Below are 12,251 nucleotides of genomic sequence, written 5' to 3'. Positions count from 1 at the left end.
TATATATATATATATATATGTGTGTGTGTGTTCGTTTGCTTGCTTGTGCGTGTGTATGTGTGTGGATATAGGTGTGTCTCAGTTGATGTTAGCGTACAAGGAGAAAGTTGTGTAACAAGAGTTTCAAAGTAGATTCAAACTATCTTACGGACGTATATATAATTTATTGTTTCTGTACGCATTTTGTTTTAGTTCCTTACTGCGGTATGTAGCAGTGTCCGTCCGAGTTTTCCGATTTGGTGCTTTGATTTTTTTAAAAAATGAAAAAAAGTGGAGAACGGATATATGAGTACAGTAAGCCCACTTTTTCCATCCGCTAATTGTTTTTCCTGTTCTCTCCCCCCCTCTCCGTAAATATATATAACTTTTTATTCTTCAGTAATATCAGTCAATCCTTTCCCCCTCCCTGATGTACCTTCCACTAATATGCACGGTCACAGTTGTAGAAAAGGGAAGTGGCGAACGAAATCATTCTGTTCCCTCTGATTTTTTTGTTGCCATCACTTGCAACGCCCATACTACTCGTACTCCCTTCTTGATATCTTCCTTGACTTTTCCTGTCATTAATGGTGCAAACTTTCCCTTTATTTACTTATTTATTTGTGTTGTGATTGTTTACAGTACAACTACATTATTGGTAGCAGTGGAGGAGGGGGAAGAGCAGTTCGTGGTGCTCTGGCGTCACTGCCACATTTGCTACCCGCTAGTCCCCGGATTTCTGGCGAATTGTATCCGAACTTTCATACAGACAGTCATAAAAACACTTGGATAAAAGAAGTTATAAAAAAAAAATATATATATATATACAATGGTTGTGCGGCCATTGTTCTGTATGTTGGTGTTTGTAGCTTTTGTAACAATTTTGTTTGGCGCAAATGTTGTTTATCTGTTGGGTGAGGCAGAATCTTCAACTCTTAGGCGCGCGACCAATGGTACATTGAAGGATTCTGATGATTCATGGGTACCGTTTGACTCGGAAATGGCGATTGGTCGAGCATACAGTGCCGTTGTGTGGTTAAATGGTTCCCTCGTCATCATTGGTGGTTGTAGAGATGTTGCGTGTACTCAGCGCGTCAATGCCGTTGACATTGTGGACCCCAGTGATCAAACGGAGCCACAGCACATGGAACTTCCCATCAAACTGGGCGGTCGAGGACTTGGTAGTGGGGCACACGGGAATGCAACACCTCTTATGGTGGCTGGCCCCACGAGTGCAGTACGGGTAGATGATATTGATGACCAAAACAATTCGGGCGTATATGTTGTTGGTGCCTGCAGTTATTACTACCCTGAGAGGGATGGGTTTCCGCAGTCCCCGTTGGTTAGGGAGCAGTACGCGAGCATATGGGCACTCTCTAATGATATGACCAAAGTTGTGGATCACTTTCTCATACAGTCATGGGTCAGTGACTCAAGGGGAGCAGAGGCGGAAGAGCGCGTGGGTGACAGTGTACCAGCGGGCACAGTACTTCGTGCCAACGCAACATGTGCCTCACATGGCCATTTACTCTTCATCGTGGGCGGAGTTGATATGAACACGGGCGGAGTTATTGGTACTGTGGATGTGTATGATACACAGAAACGGCAGTACCATCCCGATATCTTCAACCTTACAACGGCAGTGCGAAACCCGCTCGTCACACTTGATAACGCACTTATGTATGTTGTCGGTGGTGAGGTGCATCATGACGGGCCCCTTGAGCAGCGGGAATCGGAACTGTTTCGCGAGTGCTCAGAGGGGCACAAATGGGTCAATGCGACAGACAATTCCGGTGAAGTATCTTCCGTGGGTTTGTGGTGTCCTACACCCGCAGTGCAGGTTGTTATGCTTGTTGAAAGTGATCCGCTTGTAAATGACGACAACAGTAGCAAAACTAGTGCGTCCCTTTCCTTGTCTCTTATACCTGGTGTGCCATGTAACATGGAACTGAGCATTCCCAGTCCTCAAAAAAGGCATATGTTTGCCTTCAACGGTAGGTTGTGCGTTATGATGAATAGTAGTTTCGTCAATTGCCTCGACATTGAGAAACTTTTCAACCACACAAATCCCAACAACGGAAATGATAGCAGCCCAGATATGTGGGAACCGCTGATTGGCGGTAGAAGCCCACTTCCAACTGAGATATCAACACCCTTTGCTTTCCCACTCTCAACTGGACTTCTTGGTGCAACCATGGTGTTCTTTAATATTGGTGGTTTCGATGCTGATGGTACGGCTTCCACTCGTCTCTTCTACCGTGCGAGTGATGTTGCGGTCACAAGCGTAGCTGAGGTGCGTGCTGTAATACCCGTTGGTGTCCCGCTTAACCTCACCTTGCGGCCACCCCGCAGCGGATTTGTGCGGTTGTCTAGTAATGTCCGCTGTACGGATAACGTGGCGGGGACTACGGACGCACAAGTATTCCAGCAAGAAGACGAAGCGACGGTGGCGGTGTTCTACCCAATGGGTGAGGCAACGCGTGTTTTCGTGTGCTTTGCCAATGGTTTTGTACCTCTCCCTTGTGTGGACAGAGGTTGCCCTGCAGCGGTAGAAATGTCTCTTCTCTATACTCCGGTCACCTTCACGCCGTTCAGAATTCATCATGAGGTGACTCCGCAACCCCAGGAAGGTCTAAACCGCAAACTTCTGTACACTATTGGCGTCTTTACCACTTGCCTCGCTGGTCTTATCGTGGTGGTGGTGACAACAACGGTAATTTCTCGTCCTGTAACCGCTGGGGGACCCGATGGGGACTATACTGTACATCTTCTTGCGAAGGAAGAGAGAAAGACAATTGGTAGCAGAATATCTCCCAAAAGGGCAGGCGGGAGAAGGCAGTTCGTGGCAGAACCAGATAGAAGCCATAGGAGGAAAGTTGCCGAAGCCGCAAGTGGGTCGGCTGCAACTCCGCGGAATCTAAGAATTGCTGGGGATGGTGCAAATTTCAGAACAGAGATGGATATGGTGGTAAAGAACACTACACGGGACTCGCGCTACGAGGTGGTACGACGTATTGGAGAAGGTGCATTTTCGTCTGTATATTTGGTCAAGCATAGACGCAGCAAACAGCAGTTCGCTCTCAAATACCTTGTGTGCAGAGATAACAAAGAACGCTTAGACGCACTAAGGGAGTGTGAAACAATTAACTCCCTGCAGGGCCACCCAAACATTATACGAATTGTGGAAATGTTCATGAATTATGAGTTTACAGGTGGTAATGAATCTCCTTCAACACCACAGGCCTTCTTGGCGCATGCGATGACATCTCCATATGTTTTTCAGCCGAAGCGAGGATCTTGTGCGTTTGCATCGAAGGAAATAAATTGTTCGCGCCTCGACGCACCTCTGTTGGATGCAGGTATCCCGCGTGCACCTGCGGGACCGCATGGAGAAAAACGTAATATACCTGAAGTGCCGGCAAGTCAGAAACCGTTGGCTGAACCTCAGAAGGTCGATATCACAGATCCTGCGAGATCACACACGGCTAAAGGTACGGATGAAGTGTCTTATATGCCACCACCGTCGATCGGCAAGCGGAGTAAAGAGGACAATCTGGTCTCCACTGCACCTCCTCCATCAGCATCTGCTGCCTCGGTGTCAACACATTGTGGAAGTGTACGGTCTTCAAACCACGCACAGCCTCCTCCTGATGTGCATGAAACATCACCGCCAAATGCACCGACCCGTTTAACCACGTCCAGTGCTGTTGGAGCAGAGGGGAACTCGGCAACTGTAGCAGTAAGGACCGTAGGTACACCATCGCAGCTAACTACACCAGCCCGACAGCAAGCCATCGTGGTTCACTACCCCAACTTTGCGCAACCCACGGAACCAATGCCGTCCCCTATAGTTCAACAACAACAACAGGGCGAAAACAACGACCAGTGCGAGCAGCAACAGCAGGAGGGCGAATCACTTACCACTTCAAAGAGAACAAGCTATGCTCCACGGGGTGGAATACACTACAAGGACTTCGATATCGCAATATCTGCTTCTGGTGTCGCCAGATGTCCACAACCGGCATTACCGCCAACACCCACATTACCCAATTACGTGCAACCGGCCGCCGGAAGTGTGCAATACACCAACTTTGTGGCGGAGGACTTATGCGCCTGCGCACCTACGCATTGTTCGGTGCCGGCGATGTCCAAACCGAAGTCGGTCGCAGACGCCGTGCGTGCAGCTCGCCTCCAGAGGAATAGCTCAACTAAAGTGTTGACTGCAGAAATTGACACTTCTAGTATTTTAGGTGGCCACATTGGAAGGGAGGGTCGCGTGTCATCTTTGCAAACAGTGGCGACATATCAACCGTCACTGATGGGGCAGCAGGTTCAACGTAGTGAAAGAGGCCGAAACAATGTTTGTTCTCACTCGCTTGGTGCCGTGACTAACACCAACCATAGGGTGGACGGCACACAAACACCGGGGAGACAGCCATACTCAATGGGAAATGGAGTTGTTATATTACCAACGAATGATAATGTACCTCCAGCTTCACTCTGCCACTCACCACTCAAACCAGTGGCTGAAGTGAGGGAACGTTCTTCACAGCCATCACCGGACCAAGGACTAGCTCATAGCCGCTATCTAGGACTTGTCATGGAGTATCATCCGCTTGGTGACCTCTGTGGTTACGCTATGCGACACTCCGCTACCCATAACCCCAAGGTTCGCTCCCAACTAGAGAGGGAAAAGCTGCAAGCAGCATGTGCATATGAAGAAAAACTTAATAAACGAGATGAGGATACTTCGGACGGGGTGCGTCTAATTTCCTCTAACAGTCAAAGCCCGCTTCTCCCTCCAGAAGTCACTGCGCCGAGGTTGTTTTGTGGAGAAGACTCTTGCGGTTCATCGCCATGTGGGCGAGCCGCAGCACCCGACCGTAGAGTAGGTGCGGCTTCCACTAGTAACTGTGGCAGTGGTATGAATGACATATACAAGAAACTGGAGGACATGTTTGTGATGCGCGAAAACCCCTTCACGGAGCCGCAACTACTCTCAATTGCATACCAACTTTCTTCGGTTCTTCACCACTTGCACTCGCAGCGCCCGCCTATAGTACACCGCGATCTTAAGCCCGAAAATATCCTTATTCGTGGGAATCCCCTTGACTGCAGTGGGAGCTCTCGCCATGAGCATGGGGGCAGCAAATCTCATCACGGTTGCAACAGGGAAGGTGGAAGCAAGGAGGGGAAAGACGTTACCTCTCCGCTTGCCGTTGCAGTTGAGGTGTTTGACGAGACGCCGAAGGAAAGGGGAAAGTCACCGCGGTCCACCAGTCGCGGTGGTTGCCCAACGAGAATTACAGCAGATATCATTCCTATTGTTGTAACGGACTTTGGCCTTGCTTTTGTGCTAGAGGGGCGCCGCAAGATGGGGCGAGGAGGTGGCACACGACCGTACATTGCACCGGAGTGTTGGGTTGGTCAAACCTCTACAGCAAGCGACTTGTGGAGCCTCGGTTGCGTGCTGTATGCTCTTGCAACAGCCCGTGTAACGGTACAGACGGTGCGTCTGATGTACGAGGAGGCCGAACGGGAGGGTTTTGCTGCCATGGTGATGAACGACATCCTGGCGCGAAACTATTCGCTGGAATTTGCTAGTTTCGTTCTATCACTACTGGTGACCGATCCCGACAAGCGGCTAACTGCAAAAATGGCAATGCATTGTTTTGAGGTTGTGGGTGAAAACTTTGAGGCAACGCATGTTCAATTCAACCCTAATAGCCCCTTCTTCAGTAATGTCCAGGAGCTTTAAGAGTTGTGAGTGTCGTTGCTGTACCATACTTGTTGCTCTCGATGATGCTACATATGTGTGTGTGTGTGTGTGTGTTTTTTTTTGTACTGAACATGAGTTTGTCACTTGGTATTAAAGCAGATTGTGTGAAACTGGGTAAACAGATTGAAAAGGGGCAAGTCATTGAACGAGTAGTGCATGCGAAGTTAAGGGCACTGTGTGGGATGTTCTCGCGTAAAAAGAAAAGAGACAGAACGTTAGAGATGCTGTTTGGTTGGACTCATCAGTCAACAGAGTAGTGTAGTCAGCGTGTACATGGAGACAAAGAGAGAGAGAGAGAGTAAAATTAAAAGATTAAAACATGTGCTTAGATGGAGAGGACAGTGAGAAAAAGTAGTGTATGTAAGGCGGAGGATTTTTTTAAAAAAAACGGAGAAAACAAAACAAACGTGAGATTTGGTGAAGTACTCTGTGATTTGTGAGGGGGGGGTGGAAACACAGGTACACAGTGTTAGGAAGTGTTTGTGCGTCATATACGATTTTGTGGTTCTTTTTCATGCAAGAGGGAAGAGGGGAAAAAATAGAATCTATGCACCCTTCAAAGCAAGGAAGGAAGGGGAAATTGCTGTAAAAAATCTATATATTCGTATGTTTTTATATATAATATATATGTGTGCATTTATATATGGTGGAAGTTTTTTGATGGTACTTCGTTTTCAATCAACAAATAATAAATCAAGTTCGAGGGATAAAACGTTCAGGTTCTCGTGAGACGTGATTATACTGCAAATGACACCTGCGCTTCCCTCCTTCGTGGTTGGTTTTAAGTTCCAATGTTGGAAACGTCGTGTGAATGTGTATAGGTTGGAGGTTTGTAGAGAAATCACCGACGACATGATGGTCACTTGCTGGTGCGTGTTCCTAACACGTGCCTCCGTCCCTCTGTTCCCTCCTAGAGGGAGATTTTGGCTCGCTATGTTTTAATTTGTGGTTTCCTTTCTGTATCGTTGCTCTATAATTTTCTGTGTGTCCCTTTTTCTGTTTCCCCACCACTCTATCTCTCTCTCTTTATTGGGGATGTTGTTGTGCGCAAGTGTATTTACATTTGCGTGTTAACGTGCAGTTGAGGGTCATTTTATATTGTTCCGGAAATCTCGTTACGTTTTAACGGCAAGATTTGCGCCGTTACGTGGTGCCAATTTATGTGCGTGTGTTGATGTGTGCGTATTTTATTCCTTCCTTCCTATCACTATTACGCGAAGTAACCTACACAGCGACCGGTGGTTGTGTATGTTAGTGTAAGCGGCTAGAGGACGCGGCAGTACACAAGGAGAACCACATAGGATTGTCTTATTTGTATTCCGTCTCTTAGGAGGACGGCGGATGTTGCCCATAACGCGGCGAGGTGTATTATTTTCCACCCCGCTGTTGAGGCAGAAGTTCATTCCGACTCAGAAACTGCATTCTCCGGAGGAAGAACAAGAAGTGAAACCGCGTCCTCATGCGCGAAGGGAGGTTTGGGAATTCACACCAACACCAGAGCACAAAAGTCTCGTGTTGCTTCTCTACCGCAACATTATTAAGGGGCTTATGGACTTCAAAAGTGTTCGCCGTCGCAGCCTCATCGCCTACTGCCGCTTTGCTTTCCGCCGACGAGCGACCGCCACGGAAAAGTTACTTATCGACGAGTGTATTGAAGAGGCCCGGCGTGCGATATATGTGCTTGAGAAGCACCATAACTTTACCCGGACACACACGTACGAGTACGACAGCATGGGCATCCCACGCGATACCGGACAAGACGTGGCAACATATATGGAGGAAGTTTACGACCCCGAGTTAAGTCGGCAGCAGTTTCAACATTTTCAGGACGTGCAACCGGGACGGGAGTACCTTCACCAACAACGTGGTTTGGGACCAACTAGTGGACGCCATCACTGGCAGCAGCAGCGCAGCTCAGCAGAGTATCGTGTGGAAATACGGGAGGAAGACAAAGCCATGCGCCCGCCTCCCCCACCTTCAGGAGAGGAGTAACGAACTGCAGTCATTCATTTTATTTGCTTCCGCATCTACCACGCGTCACTGCATCACGTACGCGTACGCAAACACGCGCGTACATACACATCAGTAGGAGTGTAACGGTTGTTAACTTTTTTTCTCTCTTGTGCCATTGTGACCCAACTCATAACGTTACTTACTGCTCTCTTGTTCTCAACCTCCTAATCGTAACGGCTCCGTTATTTATTTGTTTATTTCTTTTCTCCCTCCTCTTCTGGACGATACCCTTTACATTGTGATTACAGCATCACCTCCACTGTTATTAGACTCTCCACAGCTGCAGGGGCGATCTTTTAAAATCCGCCGAGTGGCTCCAAAGGGAGTGGGGAAGGAAACAAAAGGGAGTGAAATATATCTTTGTGGAGAAGATATCGCCAAGGGAGATTGGCTTCGTCTCTTTTTGTCACCTGAAACGGGAGTTAAGAAAACTAAAAAGACAAAAAGGGGGCGTGAAGTACATAGGGTGAAGACATAAAATTATAAAGGTGGACAATAAGTTGTAATAATAGCCAGAATACCTGGACCACTTTATTTATACATTAAAAAGAAAAAAAGAAGTGGGGTTTCTGTTAAAGTAAAGGAGTTGGGCTTTGTGGCATTTTGTTGAGTGCAAACGGTATTTGTACGTAATATATAGAAGTGTATGCGCATTGGCCGGTGCACTAAAAAAAAAAAGGCAACAACAGCACGAGAGAAGGAAAATAAAAGAAAGAGGTTAAAGCGTAACTCCACTGTGGCAAGGAGGAGGTGAGTCGTGCAACAGGGGTAAGCCGAAAGAATTATTCTGAGTAGACCCGAGGTCTTGTATTACAAGCGGTGGCGTGGGCTGAAAACCAAAACTTCTGGAAAACAGTTCAGTGTTTTGCTGCTGGACACATCACCGGAGGTGTGATATAGAATCTTTCCCGAGGGAGGAGATGAAAAATTTTGTGAATGCAAACCCCACAGACACGCCCAATACAACCGATGACACTGGAAGGCAGAAGAATACACACACACGCAGAAGAACGGCATGTATTTCCTGCGACGCGGGTTCCAACTTCAACGAAAGGGGTAGTCGATCGCGGTTTCTGCTGCCCCGTTTGAGCAGCGTAGATGAGAAGAGCGCTGATTCAAAATCATGGAAAGGATTAGCGGGAATGAAGTTACCGACACTAACAACACGTGAAACGCATTCAACAACGAGGACAAGCACATCCAATTCCCGTGGTCCTTTAACCTCACCAAGAATAGGGAGGAGCCGTCGTGAGAGCAAAATCCGGAGCGCAGAGTCAACCGTCTGCTCCTGGGGGACGTATGCATTTGCGAATGAACTCGCTCAAAAAAAATCCCCCGTAGTGGCTCCACTTCACCTTCCTTCTCTCCTGGAAGTGCAAACTCGGGGGGATCGTCAGCGACAATCGCGGTGGCAAAGTGAAGTTGCGATGCCTTCAACGGAGTCACAACTGCGCGACTGGAGTGGCCCGAGTGCTTGGGGGTTGTTTGCCAATGCGAAAGAAGGTGTGAAGGACGTACAGGAAGTGACAAGGAGTCCACCGGCGCGCTCTCCTGCTCGTGAAACTCACAAACTTGACGTATCGGATCATTTGGTGTTGGTTAGCGATTCCAACAAATCGAGACTTCTTTCCACGTCGATCATCACGTGTTGCTTGGGCCGAAAAACTGTTGAACTTCAACAACTGTCGATACAAATGAACACGATTAAATCGATCCCACCCCCTACTAACCCACGGCGCCTGAAGCAGCTGAGTCCCAACGTTTTAAACGTAGTTGCGGCGGGTTCACCTCATCTGAAGCCAATGGCACCTGAAACTCCTACAAAACCCAAAGGCGTGGGGCGGGAAATGACATGGCGGGAGTCATCTTTTCGGCCACTTGTGCCAACGTTTGCACCCCAATGCGACGTGGAGCCGCATCTGAGGTTGTCGTCACCTTTCTCGCAGTCTTGTTTTAAAGATAATTCATGGAGTGGTGGCGAAGGTTCCTATAGTTTCTTTCCCTTATTTGGTCCCACGTAATCGACTGTGTGTGTGTGTCTGGTAGTCTCTCAGTGTTCTTCTGGTTTTTGTTTGTTTGTTTTTCTTTTCTATCTTGTCCCCATGTTTTTAATGTGGTTGGATGCACGGCGTGTGATGTACGGTGTTTTGTGGGTGATGTGTGTATGGGGGGGGGGAGGGAGGAGGCACAAGCGAAAAAACAAACAAGGAATCGGTCGAATGATCTACCGGTACGTTCGCTTAAGTTAGCGGATGAAAGGAAAGAAAATAAGGTGTATGTTGTACCCTTATCGCTCTATCCCTCCTTCCTTATCATTATTTTATTTATATATTTCTTGTTTTTATTCTCCTACCCGTATTTGGTTACATAAAAACACGGGTGTCGGAAGAGAAATCAGACAAAACGTGACAACCCGAAAGAAATCAATACGTATTGTTCATTTTTTTCTGTTTTAAATTCCTTTTTTTGTCTGTATTTTTCCTTTGTTTTGCTTTTGTTTTCCCCCTTCGCTCCTTTATTAAAATATACATTTATTCCTTTCTACCATTCCCTACGCAAAAGTTATGAGTGAAACAATAACACGAAGGTGTTGTTGTTGTTTTTCTTTTCCTTTTCCCTCCATGCTCCGCTTGACTCTATTTTGTTTTTGATGCCAGCGGAGTGTCTCCCCTAACCAGGCGGTTTAGGAAGAAGGGAAAGGAGGATAGATATATACGCAAAGAAATAAAGAGAATAAAACGGCAATAGGCGGACAACACCAAAGCCGCACAAAGAAAACAAATAGTGGAATACAGGGTGGGGAAGGGGAAAAAAAAGTCAAAGGGAACAGGTTTCTATCATTTATTTTTATCTCTGCAAATATTTATCACGCATTTGTTTCAATACTTCTCCCCAATCCGGTGCATCACGTTTGCGACACATTCATTTTATTTTTAGCGTGTTTTTAAACGTCTTCCATTCGAGAGGAGGAAATTATTATCGTACGCTTGTGTGTGAGACGGAGAGAATGAGAACTTTTAATGTGTCAGCAGCCGCAAAATTTAAAAAAAACGCTTTTTATTACCCCCATTTGTTTCACTCATTTCTTCTCTTTTTATTTTTTTATTGTATTTTTGGTTTGTGGTGTTGTTCATTCCTCTCGCGTGTTTTCTCTTTTGTCTTTGCTATTTTACCATTCACTTAAACTTTTTGATTTCTGTCCTAAGTTTTGGTTCAACTTCTACCGTCCATTTCCATTGATTTATCTGTCATTACAGTACAGTTACGAATGCAGGTGTGTGGTTGTGTTTGGTTACGCTTTTAAAGATAGTTTTTTTTGTTATCTATCGTTATAGTGATGATAACTTTTGCTATTATTTTATCCCTCCCCTTATCCATATATATATATGTGTATATATATATATATATATATGCATATCTCATTTCGTGTTCATTGATGGAAGTGAAAGCAGAAAAAAAACATATATATATATATATATATATATATATATACACATATATATGTGGATTTTTTTTTTCGAGTCGGCACACGAAATTGAAATAAAAAAAAGAGAAGAGTGAAACGCAGAGGTCCACCTTTATATTTCCGTGCTGCAGTTTCTAATTCATTAATTCACTAATTTGTTTATTTTTATTTTTACCAACAGCCAAGCAATTGACTAAGCAATTTTACTAAAGTGCAAAGGACAGATAAAAGTTTGTTTTCTTTACGTATATTATTTTGTTATATCTCTTGTAAAAATCCGAATTGCAACACGATTCCTTGATTCTTGTCTTCTTTTATTTTTGATTTTTTTCTGTTTTGTTTTCCTTTGGTGTAAATTTGAATGTGTTGCTACGTTATGTTTTGACTTATTTGTTCCTCCTATTAACCCGTGTGTCACGACTCTTAAAATATAAAAAATATAAATAAATAACGGTTTTTTTTTTTTTAAAATATTTATTTGTATTCAACAGAGTGAATGCGGTGGGATTCCTATCTGACTGGATGAATTGCCCTATTTTTTTTTATTTTTTTCTCTTTTGACGTTGTCGTTACCGTTGTTTTTATTTTATTTTACTTTATTCTGCAGATAAACATGTCCATGCACGATAAACTGTAAATTGTTTCCATGAATCGGCTTGTTTAAATTTTTATTTTTTCCCCTTTCCCCATTTTTGTAAGACGATGTCATTTTTACTTGTTTGCATGTTTGTTTGTTTGTTTTATTTTTAAGCCTCCCCCCTTCTTCGTACGATTTCTTTTCTAGCATTTGTATTTCTTTATTCCCCTTTGCGTTTTTGTTTCCTTACTTTCCGCTTTCTCCAATTGGTTTCGTTACAACTAAAAACAGCTAATGTCAAATATATGAATATTAAAAACGGCCGTAGAGAAGAGGAGGAAGGGGAAAAGAAAAAAAAGAAGGGAAATAAACGGAATCTGTGGTAATGATGGGAACAAAGTTGTCAGCTCTCATCACCAATATTTTTTAATCCTTTT

The 12,251-nt window shown here is 45.2% G+C and overlaps 3 protein-coding genes across 3 annotated transcripts; all 3 read left to right on the top strand.

Annotated features, from left to right (window-relative positions):
• Window positions 1-808: 808 nt before the first annotated feature.
• On the top strand, window positions 809-5,737 carry TEOVI_000702200 (protein kinase, putative; the record flags this gene model as incomplete). The annotated part of the gene is made up of 1 exon (XM_067220654.1): window positions 809-5,737. The coding sequence occupies one exon, from the start codon at window positions 809-811 to the stop codon at window positions 5,735-5,737; it is 4,929 nt and encodes a 1,642-aa protein (XP_067076755.1).
• A 1,362-nt stretch (window positions 5,738-7,099) lies between these two features.
• TEOVI_000702100 (Complex1_LYR-like, putative) lies at window positions 7,100-7,750 on the top strand (the record flags this gene model as incomplete). Its single annotated transcript, XM_067220653.1, has 1 exon — window positions 7,100-7,750. One exon carries the CDS (start codon window positions 7,100-7,102, stop codon window positions 7,748-7,750), a length of 651 nt encoding a protein of 216 aa, XP_067076754.1.
• Window positions 7,751-8,691: 941 nt separating this feature from the next.
• TEOVI_000702000 (uncharacterized protein) lies at window positions 8,692-9,792 on the top strand (the record flags this gene model as incomplete). The annotated part of the gene is made up of 1 exon (XM_067220652.1): window positions 8,692-9,792. The coding sequence occupies one exon, from the start codon at window positions 8,692-8,694 to the stop codon at window positions 9,790-9,792; it is 1,101 nt and encodes a 366-aa protein (XP_067076753.1).
• Between the last annotated feature and the right edge of the window lie 2,459 nt (window positions 9,793-12,251).

Source organism: Trypanosoma equiperdum (assembly GCF_001457755.1).
Source record: "Trypanosoma equiperdum strain OVI genome assembly, contig: ctg_1192, whole genome shotgun sequence".
Classification (NCBI taxonomy): domain Eukaryota; phylum Euglenozoa; class Kinetoplastea; order Trypanosomatida; family Trypanosomatidae; genus Trypanosoma; species Trypanosoma equiperdum.
The sequence above is the reverse complement of the archived record's forward strand: the minus strand, read 5'-3'. Positions and strand labels throughout refer to the sequence as shown.